This window comes from Lupinus angustifolius, chromosome LG05 (genome assembly GCF_001865875.1).
Source record: "Lupinus angustifolius cultivar Tanjil chromosome LG05, LupAngTanjil_v1.0, whole genome shotgun sequence".
In the NCBI taxonomy this organism is placed as follows: domain Eukaryota; kingdom Viridiplantae; phylum Streptophyta; class Magnoliopsida; order Fabales; family Fabaceae; genus Lupinus; species Lupinus angustifolius.
Window position 1 is genome coordinate 24,225,855 of NC_032013.1, and position 20,088 is coordinate 24,245,942.

The 20,088-nt window shown below is 31.5% G+C and overlaps 2 protein-coding genes and 1 non-coding gene across 3 annotated transcripts; 1 reads left to right on the top strand and 2 right to left on the bottom strand.

Annotated features, from left to right (window-relative positions):
- On the bottom strand, window positions 768–3,670 carry LOC109348309 (NAC domain-containing protein 90-like). Its single transcript, XM_019588693.1, has 3 exons — window positions 3,248–3,670; window positions 1,822–2,120; window positions 768–1,120 (listed from the first exon to the last, which is right to left on the bottom strand). The coding sequence occupies exons 1-3, from the start codon at window positions 3,402–3,404 to the stop codon at window positions 779–781; spliced, it is 798 nt and encodes a 265-aa protein (XP_019444238.1). The 5' UTR covers window positions 3,405–3,670; the 3' UTR covers window positions 768–778.
- Window positions 10,673–10,752, top strand: TRNAL-UAG. Its single transcript has one exon. It is a non-coding gene; the product is annotated as a tRNA-Leu (tRNA).
- Window positions 11,222–17,482, bottom strand: LOC109348310 (kinesin-like protein KIN-5C). Its single transcript, XM_019588694.1, has 23 exons — window positions 17,385–17,482; window positions 17,163–17,292; window positions 16,533–16,691; window positions 16,088–16,437; window positions 15,872–16,010; window positions 15,672–15,769; window positions 15,409–15,565; window positions 15,138–15,207; window positions 14,961–15,037; window positions 14,816–14,869; window positions 14,638–14,718; window positions 14,445–14,556; window positions 14,277–14,363; window positions 14,019–14,194; window positions 13,721–13,882; window positions 13,502–13,609; window positions 13,220–13,378; window positions 13,049–13,132; window positions 12,730–12,935; window positions 12,549–12,650; window positions 12,289–12,398; window positions 11,859–12,010; window positions 11,222–11,722 (listed from the first exon to the last, which is right to left on the bottom strand). Exons 1-23 carry the CDS (start codon window positions 17,441–17,443, stop codon window positions 11,525–11,527), a joined length of 3,030 nt encoding a protein of 1,009 aa, XP_019444239.1. The 5' UTR covers window positions 17,444–17,482; the 3' UTR covers window positions 11,222–11,524.

Here is a 20,088-nt window from a genome sequence, read left to right on the forward strand (position 1 = left end):
ATCATTTTTGTTTTTTTGTTTTCAATCATCTCTAACTTCTAATTTTTAATAATACATGCATCTTCTTTTAACTTGTTAATATATAAAATGATATGTTTCTTATGAAGAAAAATATAAAATGATATGTTATCAAAAATTTATAGATATTAAATTAAAAGTTAATTTAATTTTTTTATCAGCAAAAGAATTTTAAGAAAGGATTATTATTTAATTATATTATCAATAGACTTGGCAGCCCCAGACCACGGTAAGCTACTCGACCAATCAAAAGGGAGCCGAGCCGGTTCAGATTCCTAACCACTGGAATAACTGGATGCGATGGCTTCGCTTTCTGAGCTCGGTTGGCAGCCCATCCCTCCCCTCCTTTCTATCATTCATCAAGGCCCGCTGGCTGAAAGGTTTACCAAGAAATGAAAATAAATATTAGAGCAACAAAAAGACAAAAGCAATTAGAAAGCAATATTGAGATATGCTAATAAGGTATTAGCTATCTAGTTTGAATGAATTTGCCCATTGATCTAAAGCCATGATTTGACCTTTGCTTATTGAGATCTAATGAGGAGAAAAATTTACTTTAACTTATATATTTAAAGTAAGAAGTTTTCATTATGAACTACTCATCTTATTCGAGTAAGAATCATTTTTAATAGAAGAAAGATAAATACTATAAAAACAAAGGAAAAAACTAAATGTCATAACACTTTTATTATTTTATTTACGATCAAATCACATAATCACATGTTTTATATAGAAATGAAAAAGTCCATTGAACAATGACTCATGGTTCTGATCCCAAGAACCAATCCACTTGCTCCCAATTTAACAAAGGCTCATTTATATCAACCTCCATTTGACTAGATTCCCCAACAATATGGGAGGGTTGGCCATGGTCTTCAGAGGATGAACTCTCATCAGGTGATCTTGCAATTGTTGCACCTGTCTCAGTCTCCAATACCATTTGAGGAGTGTTATGATCATAACATGTTGAAGCTATTTGATGTTGATCTTGGACATTTTGAACATTATATGTGTTCCTCCTTGGTGATGGTCTTCTATCAAATGATCTTAAGCACTTTGATTTCTTGTACACTCGGCATAAGCTGAATTCATGCCTTAATTGCTATAACAAAAACACAGAAACATAACTAATTAGCTTAAGTTAAGAAGCGCATTGTCTTACTATTGATGTATTTTTCTACAAATCTTTGTAGTTAAAGAATAGGTAATTTGACCTACAATTTAAAACCTTTTCATCCATATATATTTCTAAAGTTCAAATGGTGAAGGTAGAGCACAATCTAGAGATTAACAACTATGAATGTTAAGGTAATTATTACATAAGAAATTAGAGTGGGGATCCACTTACTCTAAGAGTAAGCTTAAAAAATTTACTATTCATCCTAGCTATCAATTCTATGAGCATCTAATGATTTAGGTCTACTCATTAATTCAAACTATTGGATTTGCTATGGAGAGTAAGTTAAAAAACCTATTTAGTGGATCTCTCCCTAAAAAATTTATAAATAAAACCTATTTTTTCTGTCTTAGGTCTAAAGTGAGATATATAGGAGGGTTTGTTAGAGGAGATGATGGTGGAAAAGTGTCTAAACACATTTTAGGGTTTAATACCATATACACACTTTATGACACATAACTTAACTAATTATTAACAAGAAGTTGGTCTAGTGGTGTAAGGCTTCACTAAATTCTCAAAGTCGAGGGTTTGATTCCTGAGCGTCAAGAGGGGCAGTCACGAACCCTGAAAGAGATTAATTGACTAAATCGACTTTAGAGTACAAGGACTATATGGTTTATACGCACCGTAGTATCAGTCTTATTTGATGATGATGATGCTTTAACTTCAATGGCTTTCTTATACTCATTCATCTTCCAATCGGTTTTTGTTCCATTTTGAGCTCTTCCAGTATAGAAAACCATGGTTCTTTTCATTCCAATGAATTGATTATCTTTAGAATAAACAAGATTAGGAGAGCCTGTAGCCTTCCAAAAACCAGTAGTTGTGAGTCTCTTTGGTCTTCCTCCTCTTGCTTCACTTTCTTGCCTTGGAATGAAAAAGAACCATTGCTCAGTGTCTCTCATACTTGCCTCTCCTGAAATTTCTGAAACCCAGAGAGGTAAACAATAAGAATGGTAATTTATAGATTTGATCCTACGATGAAAGAGTAAGGATCATCCCCATTACTGGAAAAGAAATATTGTTTTTACTTTTAATTTTAGAATAAATATGTTTACTTTCTAATTGTTCCGAAGCTCTAGTTGTAATTATGTGATTATTAGACTTTTCTCCGTAAATGTAGCATTGGTGTACCATAATATTAATATATTTTTTCTTATAAAAAAGTATAAATAAAATCATATAATTATCATTTCATTTTTTTATATAAGCAAATTGTATTATAAGCAGTACAAGGGATGTTAACCTAATACTTGAAGAGATCTTTTTTAGTACATAGTTATACAATACTTTCGATCATTACACCAATTCGAAAATACCAAAGAAGTTTGACTAATTTTTTAAAGGAATCAAGACCAAGATCTTATTTAAATCAAATCCAAAATGTGCACGTGATTCATCTCCTTGTGAGAAAAAATTAAATCATTTCATTTTACATTTTGCTTGGTTTTGACTCATGAAGAAAATACTACTTTTTGCATATGAATTATATATCCAACATATATATAATATTGTCCTTACAGTTCAAGTAATGTAAAGTATGTACCTTTCAAAATAAAGTACAAGTATGTAGAATGAAAATAATGAAATTGAAGGGTGCTCAAAAGCATAATTATATGTTCGAAAATAAGAAAAGTGACACTAATTGTGGATTATTATAATTAACTAAACATGGAATAAAGTCTGAATTTTCCACGGAAGCCGGCTCGAAATATTTGATCTTAGGTGCATTTCCCTCTGGAATCTTACTGTTTGGGTACGACCGGACAACTACCGATATCTAAAAATCTCATTTCTTAGCTTAGAATGTTGTTGTTAAATATATATCGGATCGGGTATTACTTAGATGTGAAACTTGTAGACCTCATTAGTGATCTTACGGGGAGAACTAAATATAAAAAATATAAAGACTTGTAGAGAGATCATGTGTAATGATATCTATATTTCTAAAGTTAGAAGTCTATGCACAATTCGATGAAATAGAATCATTCAAAGTTCCATTTTTTAATTTAAAAAAATGTAAGAAAAAGGTGTAGGATCAAAGATTTTTACGTGGGAGTTGAGAAGGGTTATAGCCATATATATCAATGACTGGTATAACCCTATTCATGATTTCCTCCTTTAATCCTTCAAGCTTGTTATGAAGATAGAATGAAATAATTTCCTCTTCTGTAGGGTAGAAACGATAGCCAGGTGCCATATTTTCCATTCTATTGGAGTTATAAGCTGGTATGATGGCGAAGATTAATGGATTAAAGAATAGAGTGTAGAAAGTTATGAGTTCAAGTCTCACCAACAAAACAAAAAAGAGTTATATATTGGTCTGATGGTTAGGGTAAAGGATATGAGTGAAAGTGGTTCAATTGCGTGCCGATAAAAAAGGATATAAGCGAAGAAGAAAAATTACTTAGTTTCTCTTCGTTATTTTTTTGCGTGGTGCAATTCTCATGCACAGATCGTAGTGTATATATAGGGAGAGAGTAGATTCAGCACCATTACTGGTTTGGAAGAATTAAAGAGTGAGAAAGTTTGGCAAAGTAGCAAAGAGACAAAAAGTGATACGAGTAAAATGAGAAAATTTTGCATCATAATAATTCTGGGTTTACCTAGAAATTTCCACGACAAGCAACACGCGCTTCCTAGGGTTTGTCGTTTTCTATATTCTTTGAAAATTCAATTGTCCGTGGTGGCTACATGCACAATTATTTTCATAAGGATACGATGTTTTAAAGTATGTTCTAAATCATGTTTTAAACTAATAATAATAAAGGAAAAATATTGAGTTTTTAATTGATATGACATATTTATTTGTTTGAAATATACTTTTGGACAATATTATTGTCACTATTATTTTTTCATGTTTTTTATAAAGTATTATTGAGTTACTTTAGGTGTACATATCATTATCACTATTATTTATTCATGAAAAGAAAAAAGAGCCTAGACATCATTGTGAATAATAGAGGTTAGCCGAAAACAACAATAAAGTTTTTTGCCAAACAACATAGGAGATAGAACATGAGAAAAATAGGTGATTAGAATATTCCTCCAACTCATCACAAAGACAACAAATAATGTTGTCATGAGCACTTAATCCACCTCTATGAGTAAGGTTCACTTTAGTTAGAACTCCATCTAAAACAAATTTCCAAACTAAGCACTTCATCTTTGTCTGAATATTGGAATCCAAAGTTGTTTTAAGAAAATAATAGTGTCAAATGCTTCCACCTTTTGAAGAAATTGGTGAGAATTCCTAACCATGTATTGCCCACTTTTATCATGAATCCAGGTCTAAGAATTGTTTAGGCAAAGAATCGTTGATGTGTCTTAGGAGCTAGTCAAGATCCTCTTCCTCCCAAAAGAACAAATTCCCCCAAGCACCCAATGAGTCAATAGTTGCATTTTATCTAACGTCACTTGAAACAATCTAGCAAAAGAACTTCTGAGTGTAACTCTCCCTACCCATAAATTAATCCATAACTAATAGAAGAGTCACTCCCTAGAGACCTACAGATACCTTTATTGACCCACCCACAACCTATATATTTCTTGCAGTGACTAAAACTACCTAATTCTCTCCACCAAGAAAAACCACTCCAAAAACACTCTTAGACACTATACCCTCCTATAAATAGTTAGGTTATTAAACTAAAGTTGTCAAAATGTTGTTATCCAACTTTAAAGTATAAATAATAGAGCTCAAGTACTAAAGAAAATAATATAACACGTAATATTATATAATTATACGAGTAATTCATTTAAAAATATATATTTTTCTCAAAATAAATATAAATTGTTCTAATATGAGTATTTTGTTTCATTTTTATTACAGTTTCTCTTCTTGATTGAAACAAAGAAATTATTTTTATATATCTTGATTATCATGATTTTAGGTTGAAATAAGTGGTTCGAGTTCCTGCGCCATTTTTGTTCAAGTTGACGTTTGAACCATCTTATGGAAAATCTTTAACCATGCATGTGCATGTTACTCAATATCTGAGTGTGAACCAAACAATTGGTGCAGTCTTCAAAAAAGCCATCCCATATGGGGACAAATTTGAATACGATCACATCGTATTCAACTTTAAGATCTTCCTATCATTCATTATAGTTTTACACATAATGGTATTTTTGATTCGTTCTCGATAACCACAATATGATTATCTTAGGGTGACTCTTTTATTGTTGGATGCTCCTATTATACTTGTAGTCTCTAATAGATGAGAATCAACTATGTAGCATATTCATTGATAATGTACTGGACAATTATAATGAATCATGATCCTCTTAATAGATAAATACGTTTTTGTTTTTAAACCTTGCAATGAAGGATAAAATTAATGTATCATATAATTATATTTAAATAATAAAAAAATATACTTTTATAATTTTTCATATTGCTTAGGATGTATTTGCCACCCTTCATTACCGGATAAGATCTTAAGTCACTTATAATTAGTGTAATTTTAGGATTCTTGGTCAATGTCAACACATTTGTCCCTTTCCCATGCCATCTTAAGCAATACAATATGAGTGATGCTTTCTAACATCTTATCTTTTCTACTGCTTGGTCCCTTTTCAACCACATCTTTTCTAACGTGTCTAATTCTTTTCCTAATTTATTTTAATTTGTATGTTTCTTTATTTATATATATACTAGAAAAAAATACATTTACTATTTTCTTATTTGTTTTTAGTATGTTTATGTTTATAAATTATACAAATTAATGATTTTATTACATTTTATAATTTTACTTTGCATTCATTTGTGAACATGATAATAGAGAAAGTACAGTTAAAATTTTAGAACTTTTTGAAACTTAAAGTTTATAAATTGATAAGTTGTTCAAATTTAGATGCTAAAGTTTTACATATTATCCAAAAATTTATAAATACTGACAAAGTTGTGACACATACAATGAAATAGTCGATAGTTATATAGTTTCTCAAATTCTCATACAAGACTTTTCCTATCCAACAATGTTTTTAATAAACTTAAGGCCCTTAGTTTTATCCTATGGGGTCTCAAATGTATGAGGACCAGTCTTATATTAAAAATAAAAATGAATATAATCTTCACACGAAGTTAATGAGAATGTTATAGGGTTTACACTTGGAGTAGGATTGAAGTATGTGATAAATCATGTCACAAAAAATCAATAAAATAAAATATATTAGGTTAATTAAAAAAATTAAATATTTATTATTTTTCCGTTTTTCTTCTACTATCATTAGTTCGTGACATACTTTATGATAGTAAATTGAGCTTAATTTCATTGATCCAACATTTCATACTGATTTTTTGGTACTATTAAGGGTATCTTTTTACTACTAATATTTCATATTGTTTTCATATCAACACTTAAGGATTATTTTAAGCATTTAGAGGTAGTTTGAGAGATTAGTTTATGCCACACACCTTGGAAGAGGAAAATTCGTGTATTGACTTCTTAGCAATAAGAGAATTTCGTCTTCTTCTACTTCTACTATTGTCCAAACAATATCCTTAACTTCAAAAACGTGTTGTTCCCTCATGTCATAATCCCCCAAGCCTTAGTCTTATTTATTTTAAAAATCTGAATATAATATTCAGCATTATAATTTGTTGTTTTTATTAAAGAAATTTGTGTTGTTAATTACAGCTAAAATTTGAAATTAAATCAATATTACTTTAAATGTATTTGATTCATATGATCTCGTATTTGGTCAAAAAAATATTTTATTATTAAATTTTTAATTCAAAAATATTTTTGTCAGCAAATCAAAGGAAATGACATATCGAGTGACACGTTCTTTAAAACAAGAGATGTGGTGCTCTTTAATTACCCACTACATGATGTGTAGAGAAGAAACATTTGAATATATTTTCGTGACAAAATTTCAAATAGATTGAATATATGGATTTGTGAGTGGGAATGCATTCGTGTGAAAAGGTTACAAGAAATAGAAGTCAATAGAGTCAAAAGATGTTTGACCTCTTCCAAGTTTAGTATGTCATGTAAATCCATAAAAGACTAATATTCTTTTGAGTACTATTTGTTTTATTATGTTTGCTCTTAATGTATTCTCTATTTTTATTATTAACTCGAAATTATATAAGATCTACTTTAGGAAATGAATTTATATAATCTTATATGATATAATTATGTAGGTGAGTTTTACCTACAATAAAAATGAAAATAATGTTATATTAGCCAGTTTTACATACACTTGATTATTAAGGACATTATTGATAGTTCAATTATAAACTATTTAGAGATAGTGGGATGTTTATATAAAAATTTATCCATGAACATGAACTTAGTCATCTAAAAGTATAAGTTACATAGATTTGGACGTAAAAAACATCATATGAGTGCATGAAAGTTTAAAATGATATCACATTGTATGGAATTAAGTTTGAAGATATAAAATGCTATAAATTATGTTTTAGTAAAAACTAGTATCGTGATCCTCTTAAATTTTCATTGAACTTATTTGGTTACACTTTTACTTAGCTTGAAGGAACTAGTTAATGACACTTGCATATTTGAAAGACAATTGCAAATTTAAATGTCATCAAATAAGTCCCGAGTAATGATAGTTTTAATCTTTTATTTATTTATCTTATATAAGTTTTAATTTGTTGATGGATCTTATGACAATCAATTCCACATTTTAGTCGTACTAATAATGGGTAGCAGAAAGTAATTGGAGGTGATAGGGCCTATTATAAACTTTTACATCCTTTGATGTTCCTATATCAAAAGTTGCATGAATTCATCACAAACCTTTTTTTTGTAAGGTATTTTTTTATCTTTTATTTATTTATAAGAAACTAATCATTTCATGGTTTGTGATTACTCATCCTAAAAGGTATTACTTACCGAAATCAAATATTCGATATTAAAAATCTGCTGAGTTGGTCACCAAGCTATCATTAACGTGGTTGTTGCCATTCCTCACAAAACATGGTCTATTGTCTTAGGCAATGTATACCCCACCAAAAGATAATAATTGTTGACTTGGTTTCTTTTTTTGTTTTCTAAGAACGGGCTTTCTTACCATTTCTTTAGGTAAGATTAACTAATTTGTTACCACGTATCATCCACATCCAAGTATAACATAGATGAATAGTCAATAATTTATTGTCCATCTAAAATTTCTTGTGCTTATAATATATAAATATTTAACTCTTGAATTAAAGCAAAATATTATTTCTAAATATCATAATCATCATTAATGCATTATTTTAGTTAGACAATACATGTCATTGGTATAATGGTGTAAACCCCAATTGAAACTCTAAGATAAGAGTTCGATTTATGTGAGCGACAATTGTTAGAAATAGTCACAAATCCTGAAAGAGATTAGTTACTTACCGAAAAAGGTAAGGAAATACTCTTAGTATAAAAAAGTGGATTATTTTTATGAGCTGTAAAAGAATCAACTTGGAATCCAAAAAAAACTTCCAAAAACAAATAAGTAAAGCCTAAATTATATTGAAGAAAACCCTAAATTAGTCATAGCCAATATATATAATTAGGGCCATTTTAAAATGAAACATCAAAAGCCCACGTGGCAATGCCTAAACCAAATGGGCTTAAAAAGGCCTTCAAGGGCATATTGGTCTTTCAACACACTACTGCCACTATATATTTTCCCATTCCTCTTCCGCAGTTTTCATCTTCAATCTAGGGTTTATCTTTCTCTCATAACATTCAATTTTCAAGAATTGTTCTTTTTCATTTCTGTTTTGTGTTTTTGTTTCGTTTTATCTATTACTATAGATCTGAAATAAGCGTAGCCCTTAAGATCCCCTTCCTTATTTTCCATGGAAGCGTGTCGAGTCATAGCTACGCTACATTAACATCTTTTGAGGTTTCTCATTAGGGTTTTCCTTCTGGGTCCTCATCACTCCCACTTTGTTTTCTTTTCATAAAGTATTGATCCCTTTTATTCCGTTTAAAGATCTATAAGGTAAATGGGTTTATGCCCAATTTGTCCTTTTTAGATTTTCAACAAACGGGAATCCAATTTATTGGGTTAGGTCATTTATCAATACCTCTATTTCAAGTGGGATATATTTTCTCATAAAAAAGATTAATTTTTTTGTCAAATTTTTTTCTGGGTCTTCATATTTTGTGGTCATAGCTTAATTTCTTACTTGTTTTTTGTGTGGGAAATATTTTCTTATAAAAAAGATTAAATTTTTGGTCAAATTTTTTCTGGGTCTTCATATTTTGTGGTCATAGCTTAATTTTTTCTTGTTTTTTGTCTGGGATATATTTTCTTAAAAAAAAAGATTAAATTTTTGGTCTAATTTTGTTCTGGGTCTTCGTATTTTGGTGGTTATAGCTGAATTTCTTGTTTTTTTGTTAAATTTAATTTGTGTAAGAAAAAGAGGGTATGTATGATGATTCAATTAGATGTGTGAAAGGTTTATTCCTTTTTGAACTCAACATTTTTGAGGCATATCCATTCATATACCTGACTACTCTCTTTTTTGTAGTTTTCTATTTCTTTATGTGCCTATTCATTAAAATGAGAAATTTGATTTTTCTGAAGATTTTAATATTAATTTTTAATTTTACTTGATGTTCTTAGAAAACAGGCAAGGATGATGATTCAATTAGATGTGTGAAAGGAAGATCTCCTTTTTGAACTCACATTTTTGAGGCATTTCCATTCATATCCCTGACTTGCTATAATAAAATTTATATCTATAATAAAATTTATGCCTATAACAGCATGATGCCAAGACCTAATTTATATCTATAATAAAATTTAAACTGTTGTAGATGATGGAAAAAAAATTGGATTTCCCAAAAGTATTAAGACGTTTGTGAAGGACAAATTTTAGTTTAATTTGTATTGAGGATATAAAAATAATCTATTGAAAGTTAATTGACGGTAAAGAATACCTTGGATGTACTACAATTTACACTGCACAATGAGCAGGTTGAACTTGTTAGGAACTACTTAGTTAATTTCCACTGCACAATGAACAAATTGAATTTGTAAGGAATTAATTGGTTAGTTGGTGCTTGTTATGTCTTTCAACGATGAAGATAACACCAAATAAGTCGTTAGTGAATATGATTAACTTTTAAAAAATATATTTCATTAAAAAGAAAAGGCTATTGGAAGTTTAAATCATGAGAAAATACATGTCATTACAAATAAATTTTCAATAATTCACTGAGATGGTGAACTTGGATTTTGTCACACTATTATTATCCACTAAGAAATATGTGATGGATCACAATTGTCAAATGGAGTTGGTGGTAGCTATGATCTTTTTTGGTTATTAAGGTTCATTTGACCAAAAGTTTTGTTTAGTGGATTATGTTTTGTTAACCTTGTTTCAACTGGACCAACGCATTACGCATTTTTTACTACACACCATGTTTCTTCTATGTGCATAAAGTCCAAGTCACTCTATTAATCGTTAGGATACAATTCTAAAACTACGAATATTGGAAATAGCATCAACAAGACAGTTTGGCCGAGTGGTCTAAGGCGCCAGATTTAGGCTCTGGTCCGAAAGGGCGTGGGTTCAAATCCCACAGCTGTCATTTTTTTAATTTTTTTGTTTTATTTTCTTATAATGTTCAAATCCACTTATACTCGTATTACCAAGCATAAATTGACATTTTACAAGTCTAGTTGGAGGGAAAAAATGAAGATTTTGACAAAAATGAGGATCCAAAACAAAATTGGAAATAAATTTTACCATAAAGCTTTAGTATAGTTCATACAAGTCTCATACATCTAGGACATTAATATATTCTATTTTTGTGAATGAGAACTCAAGTCTAAAATATTTTCAATTTTATGGATCATTTTCTCAATGAGTATTGGACGGTCTCACACTGTGCCCACATAGGTTTTATCCTTCATTAATTTTACATATAATAAAATACAATGATGACTGACATACAAAATATTGAACAAATTCATCTAATAAATATAAACCTCCTCAAACTGAAGAAACATTCATGTTTAGATAATTTAAAAGGTTGAGCTTGAAATACAATACTACATAGGCTATTTATCAAAAATAAATATATTATTCAACAAATAGTTGATCCCATGATGAGATTAAGATTAGTTCTTTGGCCTATATTTTACATTATATCTTATCACCAAGCTTTGAGCTATTAATGGTAATGGTAACAAACAATACAACAATAAAAAAGGATAGTTGGATATACGAGCTGATAATTTGGCTAGAATAGTTGCATGCAGCCTTAACTTCATCGGTGAAGAGACTGTTTCCGAGTTTTAAACCTAACCGTACAATAAAAATTTGATTGGAAGTCCTAATTGAGCATGTTCTTATCACCATTAATTCAGTTCGGTAAGAGGAGAGCGTGGAATAAGGGATGGCTTCAAATCCTTTACATTCGGAGATTCATATGAATTATTTTCCTGGAATTCTTCAACAAGTGCTTCCATTGGCAAGGATCGAAGAGATTCAATTGTCCCGTTACTCGGAACATCAGGCTCACACCGGATTGGTGTAGTACCACTAGGCTCATAGTCCTACAGGACATAAGAGGATGCAACAAGACCCAGAAGTTTCATCACAAAAATGTAAACTAATGTTTCAACTGAGCATATATACTAAAGTTTGAATATAATCTTCACCGAACTTAAATAGAATGCTTAGCCAACATACCTTATAGTGCTGCTGAAAAGTTTCGCATGCCGTGTGTTCAATCGAAGCAACTTGGCTAGCATGATCCTCTCTGAACGTCTGAAGTGTATTTGCATGAGTTTTCACGACATCAACCATGCAAGTAATGCACTCCTGCTCTTGTCCAGACATAGCTGCAAAAAGTAGACCAACAAAAAGGATTACACGATGTACAAAAATGCAGTTATGCACTTGTTCCTAACCACGGGAGTCAAATTCGAGTTTTTGGAAATGTCGATGTGTTTAAACTCAGTAGAAAGAGCATAGTTGCCTCTGTGGTTTTGCATCCATTGTTGAATAAAAAAACTATATATTTGGAAGTAAACAAGACCACGCAACTTAGAGAGCAAATGCTAGATTTTGCTTCAGAATTGTTAGATCAAGGGTCCAAAATCCAGAACACAATACTCACCATCAAACTGCTCAAGAAGATTGTCACTGTTCTTTGCAACATCTTCCTCAGCTGCAACTCGTGCAGAATCAATTTCATTTTCATGTTGCATATTGTTATCACAAGCATTCCTGTATTGATATCACATGAAACGTAAACAAGAGTGCTATAGTTAAGCAAACTCTACAACTCCATGAATAAACCAACCAAAAACCTGGCCCAAAACCACCACTATATCAAGGACATAATCAGTAATTTATTATTATCAGCTGACCACTAACCTGACAAGTGACACTGCTGCTGAAATATGTTTGGCCTCCATCTCATTTACGGCCTCGTGTGTCCTCTTAGAATGTACCAAAGCTGACTCAGCAGTATTAACACTGAAGGATTGAAAACAGATGCTTAGATTGTAAGTGTGAGAAGATCTAGATCTAGGAACCTTGACGTAACAACATTTACCTCTGCTGCAAGAGTGCCTCCATACGACAATGCTTGGCTGCGGAATAATCAGCAGTGTCATTCGTATCTTTTTCAGCTTGCATGCAAAAGTTCTGCCATTTTCTTTTTGCATGGGTCACAATATCTCTGGCTGATGCCACGTGTCCATCCAAGAACGACTTGTTCGTAACGCCACTTTCTCTAAGATCAACAAGCTTTGTATCAACCTGAAAATTAAGTCGTTGACCCAGGACAACAATTAAGTAGACAGGAACCAGAACACATACAGCTCCCCCGCCAATCCCCACCAAAAAATATTAAAAGAACACTCAAGACAGACCAGATCCATTTGACGACGAATGTGAGCAGATACTAAAGTAGTCATATCAGCAATAAGTTTCTCCGTATCAGATCTTGACTGTTCCTGTACAGAATAGAATATGCTGTACACATCAGATGTCTATAACCATAAACCACCTTTCCAACACATGTGTTAATATTACGTTATAACCTCATAAGCTTGCTTAAACTCTGCAATGCTTTTCATTTGCTTATGGTCAGCCTCTGATGCAAAGTCTTCAAGCTTTTTCGATTCTTCAAAAAGCTTATCCACAAATTCTTGAGACCGCTCAGATATATCCTTTATTTTTTCAACACTGAGATTCAATCTCTTTCATTTACAATATACAGAACAAAGAACAACCAAATGTGGACAAAGGGTTAGCACATAGAAAATTGAAGTAAAGAATGTAGCAAAAGATAGAGAACAAAGACAAAAGAAAGACTTCAATACATGTCTTAGTTCCCTTGCAAAAAGAGCCAATTCACCCTGCTGGGTTGAAAGAGAATTTTGAAGATCATCAAATAGTGAACCAGATTCAGTGGCTTCAGACGCAAGAAACTGATCCACCCGAACAAAATAATTTTCTGTTAGAGTTGAATAACAACAAAATATGTGCAAAAGACATGATAGTAAAATTAGAAAAGTTAAATCAAAACAGTTGAAGCATACCTCTTCAATATAATGGCCATTCGAGGATATAACAGATGATAATTCGTCCAAGGTAGCATTAGAGCTTGCCTTATGCAAATGCACAACATTTTGCACTGCCTCGATATGAGATATATACAAGGCCCTCAGAGTAGTCACTTTCTTTTTCAAATCACTAACCATCTATAATGAACAAAAAGAGAATTAAGAATAGTATAAAATACAAAGGTAGCAAGAAATGTAAAACCATGAACTAAAAGAGTAAGGAAATGAAAAGAAAAAGAACAAAAGTGCCAATAGAAAATATTAGAGTACCCACCGTATCATTTATGCCCAAAAACGAACGACAGAGTTTCTCCACACATTGTAGGTGTGCATTCTGTTCAGATAATGATGTTGCAACAGTGTTGCAAAGAGAACCAACCTGTTGGGCAAGCTCCACTTGAAAATTGTTAACCAAGGTTCTGTTATCTGAGTTCAATTTGTCTTCTCTACCTATACAATTATCAGAGACAAAAAAGTTATTCAATACATTTAAATTCAAAACCAGTCAAAGAAAAGAATTAAGGCCTCTTACCAATTTTCAGAAACAGTGAAGCATTGTCCTGATGAGCTTTCTCCAAATCAGCTCGTAAAACACATGCTTGATGAGCCAGAGAATTTTCTGTCGCACATATTGAATTAGCATTATCCCAAAGGAATTTTACACTTAAGAAATAAATGGTAGAATCATAGTAATGCATACCTGCTTTTCTCTGCTCTGAAATGATGAAGTCTTTCTCTTTCAAGTTATACTGAGATTTCTTTAATTCTTCCTCTTTGTTGGAAAGAAGCTTGCAGGTCTTGTTCAAGTTTTTCTGTGCCGTTTTCAAATTGTCCTAATAAGCATGGAAGTAAAATTTCATAACAATAAAGGACGAGAGATATAAATAACTTACCTCGGTGGTATCAAGTTTGTCGCTCAAATCAGAGCATTGCTGAACTTGGTCCAAGTATTTGCTTTGCAAATCCTCAAATTGCTGCTCAAAACAAAACAAGCATAAGAACACTAACAGTAAGCAAGAACACACACATACACACACACACACATATATATATCTTCTATGTATAATAGACCTTTTGATGAGCTTCAATTGTGACCCCCATCTGCTCTATCTGAAGTGCCATAGCCTGCACAAAAGAAAAACAAACATCAATTGAACAGCCTTAAAAGAGTGACTTCAAAATGAGAAATGAGAAATACAAAAAAAAAATTAATAACCTTTCTCTCATTCTCCTCCTGATAATATCTTTCTTTGGGTATATAGACTCCATTTTTCTCACGTGTAGCATAAACCTCTAGTAAAAGTCACAAATTTCATTAGCAAGTAAACATTTAGAATGAAACCTGATTATACGAATAGCAAAAACAATGCTTATTTTAAACAAAACAACTCACCACCCTTAAGGCGCTCAATTTCACCATAAAGATCCTTTATAAGAGTTGATTTCATCATTTTTTGGTTAACCTAAAAAGTCATAAAAGAAGGGGGAAAATGTTTAAGACGTTGCAACCTAACTGTATCAAAGAAGAAGAAAAAACATCCTCGCATCTTTTTATCATGATTTTTTATCACATAGTTATGCACTGTGAAAGTACGATACAGATAGAAATGATATTAAGCATGTGATTTAAATTCAACTCTCAAATCACTCAATTAGTAACAAACCTCAGGCTTATTTCTAATGTTTTTTGCCCTGTGTGCATAATCCAGTGTGCTCAAAGTTTCCTCTAAGCAATGAACAGCAGGAGACACCGTAGCTATGATGCATGTCTTAGTTCTTCCCCCAAGTGAATCACGCAATAAACGTGTCAATTTGCTATCCCTAGATAACAAATTTCCATGTGAGCATATAATAAAAAAATGATAGTCTCGCATAAAGACTGATAGAATGAAACATTGACTATCCACTAAAAGGGGCAGTGGAGAACCTGTAAGGGACATGACCAAGGTGTTCGACAAGTGCACTAATTACACGCCCTAAAGTAAGCAAACTTTTATTGATTTCTCCAGCTTCTCTTGCACGATTCTAACAGACAAAATCGAACTTACAAAGGTTAAATAATTATTTTTAACCAAATTCTCAGGATATATAATATACGAAGCACATGGTATAGTCAAACTGTATTACCTCCCTAGCACCAGAACGAGATATATTTTCTGAGCCGGCCAGATCCACCAAATTCAGCTTACCACATTTTATAAGTTCTTCACCTTCAGGGGTTGCTTCCTTAATGTGGATTGTAATCGAAAATAATGAATGTGATCGACTGAAAAGAAAAACCAAATCTTAATAAAAGTTCAGAATTTGAAAAACTGTCACAATTCAGGAAGCAGAAACCTTTACCTTGACTGTTTGTTCAATAACGTTTCAGCAGTACGCCGTTTGGAAGACCCCCTCTCTAGGAGAGTAAAAATCTCGCTAGCATTTGCAACAACTTCCTCCTCCAAACCTCTAACAAGAACTCCACCTTTACCATCTTCCATAAGAGGCAGCTGCTTCTTTTGCTTCTCCTCCAAAGAAACTTTAGAAAGTTCCTCAGGAGCAAGCAAATCAGTGATCTCTTCATTGTACAGTTCTAAAAATGTGACTTTGACACTATATTCATCGTTCTGGCTCTCGAGTGTGTCAAAGATCTGCTTAATGGCCCGTGGAATGACTCCAGCACCTGGAGGCAACTCTCCATTGGGACCACTCTATAGTTGAATGGTCAAATGATATCATCAAGTGACTGATTATTAATAAAGCAACATGATATAAAGTATATACTATACACATCACATAATCATACCTTGGACCTTTTGCATTCACCTTCCATAGTGTAAGTTTTTCCAGTACCCGTTTGACCATATGCAAATATAGTGCAATTGAAGCCCTCTAGAACTTCATTCACAATAGGAGTAACAGCTTGTTCATAAAGATCTTTTTGCCGCGAAGAAGGACCAAATACCTACACAAAACAACATTATCAATTTATTAATTTGTTGGTTCACCAGAGCATCCTCCCTCCACTCTATCTTTTTTTATAGGAAAATGTCAGTATATTAATATTTGTTGTGAGTGAGACTCGAATCCTCAACCTCATTCACATTATTGTTTATTCATCTAACCCTTTACTCTAACTCCCACCAGTCTCCACTCTATCAACGCACATATGTGCAGACCCAACTAATAGTGTTTTTCCACACTCACGAATCCTAAGATCGAACTCGGGAGCAAATGCTTAACATAACTAAGCTCCTTAAAGTTAGACCAACACACATCCTAAAACTTTAAATACTAGTAGCATTCCTCGAAACAATCTCTCTGTTCGACGGATAAGGCCGTGTACATCTACATCTCCCGGATCCCATTGGATAGGTGTAGCATACACTCGGCCACCCTTTATCAAATCTAGAGTAAGATTGTTAGTAAAAATGACCTTATCGAAAGTAAAAACCCGATCTATATGCTTGCCAGCGATGTTCTGAGACACAGCAACTTCTCTATTGAATTCGTTACAAGTAACAACTTGCGGCGCATTGCTCCGCAACTCTTCCTCACTAAATGGCCTACAACAACAAAACAAGGAGAAAGTTATATAACAAGTTCAATGCGAAGAAAATGCTTCAAAAAGAAAAGAAAAAAGGATTGAAAACGAAACCTGCAACGGAGGAGAACTTGAACGTTCACACCTTTCTCTCTTTCTTGTCGACCAGACATTGTTTGAGTTTATTGTTGTTAGATTCGCGATTCTCAATTATGAGAAACTATGTGTGTGTTCTTGTTGAACTTGAGAATTTGAATTTTCAGAATAGTCACTCTTTTCACGCTTCGACCGTTTGAATAAGATTTGATTGGGTACCCTAACATTTAGCCCAATTGTTCAAAGTTGGGCTCCAAATAGAACTTGTTTTGGCCCAATAGGTTGCATTATGATAGTTTTCTTGGGTACACGTCTGTTTCACTCCTTTGTGTCACTCGATGTGTCAAGAGATATGATTGGCCAGAAAATATTTAATAATTAAAATTTTAATTTGAATAATTTTTTCAACCAATCAGATGTAATAATACAAAAAGTGGGACAACAGATATACTCATGACCAAACAAATTGATAAATTAATGATTTCAAATTAGTTGAATTTGTACATGGCTAATCTTAATGCAAGATTTTCTTAAGTGAGTCTGAGACTTAAGTGAATGGGGTTGAGAGTTTTAGAGACAGTGAAGGATTGTGTTAAGATCATTCTTAATAAAATTTTAAGGTTTGTTTGCGAGGTGGGTTGTGGAAAGGAAAAACTTTAAAGCAATAAAATAATACAATTATAATATGACTTTGAATTATTTTATTTTTATTTCTCCCTCCAAAACTCAACTTAAAAGCATATCCTAAGTGCTTCTAGATCTCGTGATATTTTTACCCATACCTTATATTATAATGTAAAATTGAGTGTGAAAAGTTAGTCTTGACGATATTAAAAATTCTTAAAGAGTTGAAAATAAAAGAGAATAAAGTATTTATTTATATCGAGTTGTAAGTTATCTCTCACAATCACTAAAATCATGTTGTGTATCATATTTAATCATGTTCTATGAAAATATTTTTAAAAACTAAAAAAATAATATATATTTTATAATTTTAGTGATTATATGAAATAATCTATCTCATCATAAAAGGTATACTTTATTCTCAAAATAAATAAAATAGTAAGAGGTAGGCCAACATATACAGTGTATGAAAATTATTGTAGAGAGGGCTATGAAAAATACTAGGGATGCTTATCCTTTATAGTTAAAATACTTCAATTTTAAATAGAACCTTGTAATAAAATTAAGCAATGTACATCTATAACATAATTATCTATTTATTTAATTTAGTAATGGAAATGGTGAATCAGACACAAGATCTTTCCTGAAAAAACAAAGCATTGAGAGGCATTTGCATTTTCTTTGTTTAGCCAACTGCTAAACTAAACACATGGAGTGTTGTATTTGTGAGCCAAGTTCAATTTACGAAAAATTAATCTTTAGCATGTGTATTGATATATGGAAATATGATTGAAGATTAATTAATGAATTATATATTTTTAGGTTTCAATTTCCTTTCCTAAAAAGAAGTTCAATTTGACCTTTATTTTTGTAAATGATTTTTAATTTTACCTTTATGTTATAATAATAGAGTTCCACTTTTACGGGAATATGTTACATTGTTAGTAGATATGTCACATTCTCTCACAATTTATTTACATTACTTATATTTATAAGTTAATTATTGTTAAATATAAATGATAGATAATATAATAACGAAATAAAAATGTTGTAAGTTTATATATTTTTGTTTTCAAAATTTAAAACAACTTACACTCTTCCACGGTGTAACTATGTAAACCATTCCTAAAAAAATATACCACTTGAATAGCGAAAGATATCAAATATTCAAATCCGAGGAGATGACATATGCATCAATACACATCTCATCGAGTATTAGACCATCTAATATTAGAGATGATCTCAATTCATCTTTCATTATATCTATGCCCAATTGAATCTCTATTAATGAAGAGAAAAGTACAATTTTTCCCTTTAGTTTTAAAGATAAACTCATCTTATCATAATAAATATAAGAATACAAATGTAATAACATATCACAATTTCTTTATTTTTTTGGCATCATTTGCCTCTCGTTAAGAGGAGTTTCATTCTGTCCAATTGGAGTGTTCCATGTGAAAATATATATCATCTCCCTCAACATGTGATAATTTCAAATATTTTCTTAATCAATCAAGAGACCACAAATGTATGGAAGCACATCTCTTGTACCACAAAGTGTGTTATTTCATGTGACATTGTTTGTGATTAGTTGTAAAAAATGTATTTAAGTTAAAAAAGTAATAATTAAGTATTTTTCTGACCAATCATGAATAATAACATATGGAGTGGTACACTTTTATGAGATAGCAAATGTTCACCCTAAATGTACTCATATAGTCTTTAACTCTTATGGGATAATGAACGTGCTTCTATTTAATGAACATGGTACTTTAGTCTCACTTGGAGTATATTTGATGGGTACTTGCGTTTATTATTCACAACTAACTTTCAACGGTAACTTGAGGATGCAATGCATCATGGTTGGAAAGATAACAAAGTATTCTTCATCTTAATTTTTTTGGCTTGAATTAAAAGTATATTCCTTATTGACTTAATCATTGTTTAGTCGAATAAGATTATTATAGAGGTGATAAAATTCTCTCAATTAAACAAATAATTTAATGTAAATACAAAGTATTAGACTAATAAAATTAGATTAGAATAAAAAAATGACTAAATTATATATTTTATTTATTAATGATTGATTTATAAATAA

Excerpts from the sequence above, each read along its gene's own strand:
- LOC109348309 (XM_019588693.1), bottom strand. The coding sequence starts at position 3,404 with ATGGAAAATATGGCACCTGGCTATCGTTTCTACCCTACAGAAGAGGAA. Across the intron at positions 2,121-3,247 it reads TAACCCTTCTCAACTCCCAC|AAATTTCAGGAGAGGCAAGT; the intron begins GTAAAAATCTTT and ends TCTGGGTTTCAG. Across the intron at positions 1,121-1,821 it reads CAAATAAGACTGATACTACG|CAATTAAGGCATGAATTCAG; the intron begins GTGCGTATAAAC and ends TTTTTGTTATAG.
- LOC109348310 (XM_019588694.1), bottom strand. The coding sequence starts at position 17,443 with ATGTCTGGTCGACAAGAAAGAGAGAAAGGTGTGAACGTTCAAGTTCTC. Across the intron at positions 13,883-14,018 it reads TTTTGGGCATAAATGATACG|ATGGTTAGTGATTTGAAAAA; the intron begins GTGGGTACTCTA and ends TGTTCATTATAG. Across the intron at positions 11,723-11,858 it reads CTTTTCAGCAGCACTATAAG|GACTATGAGCCTAGTGGTAC; the intron begins GTATGTTGGCTA and ends TATGTCCTGTAG.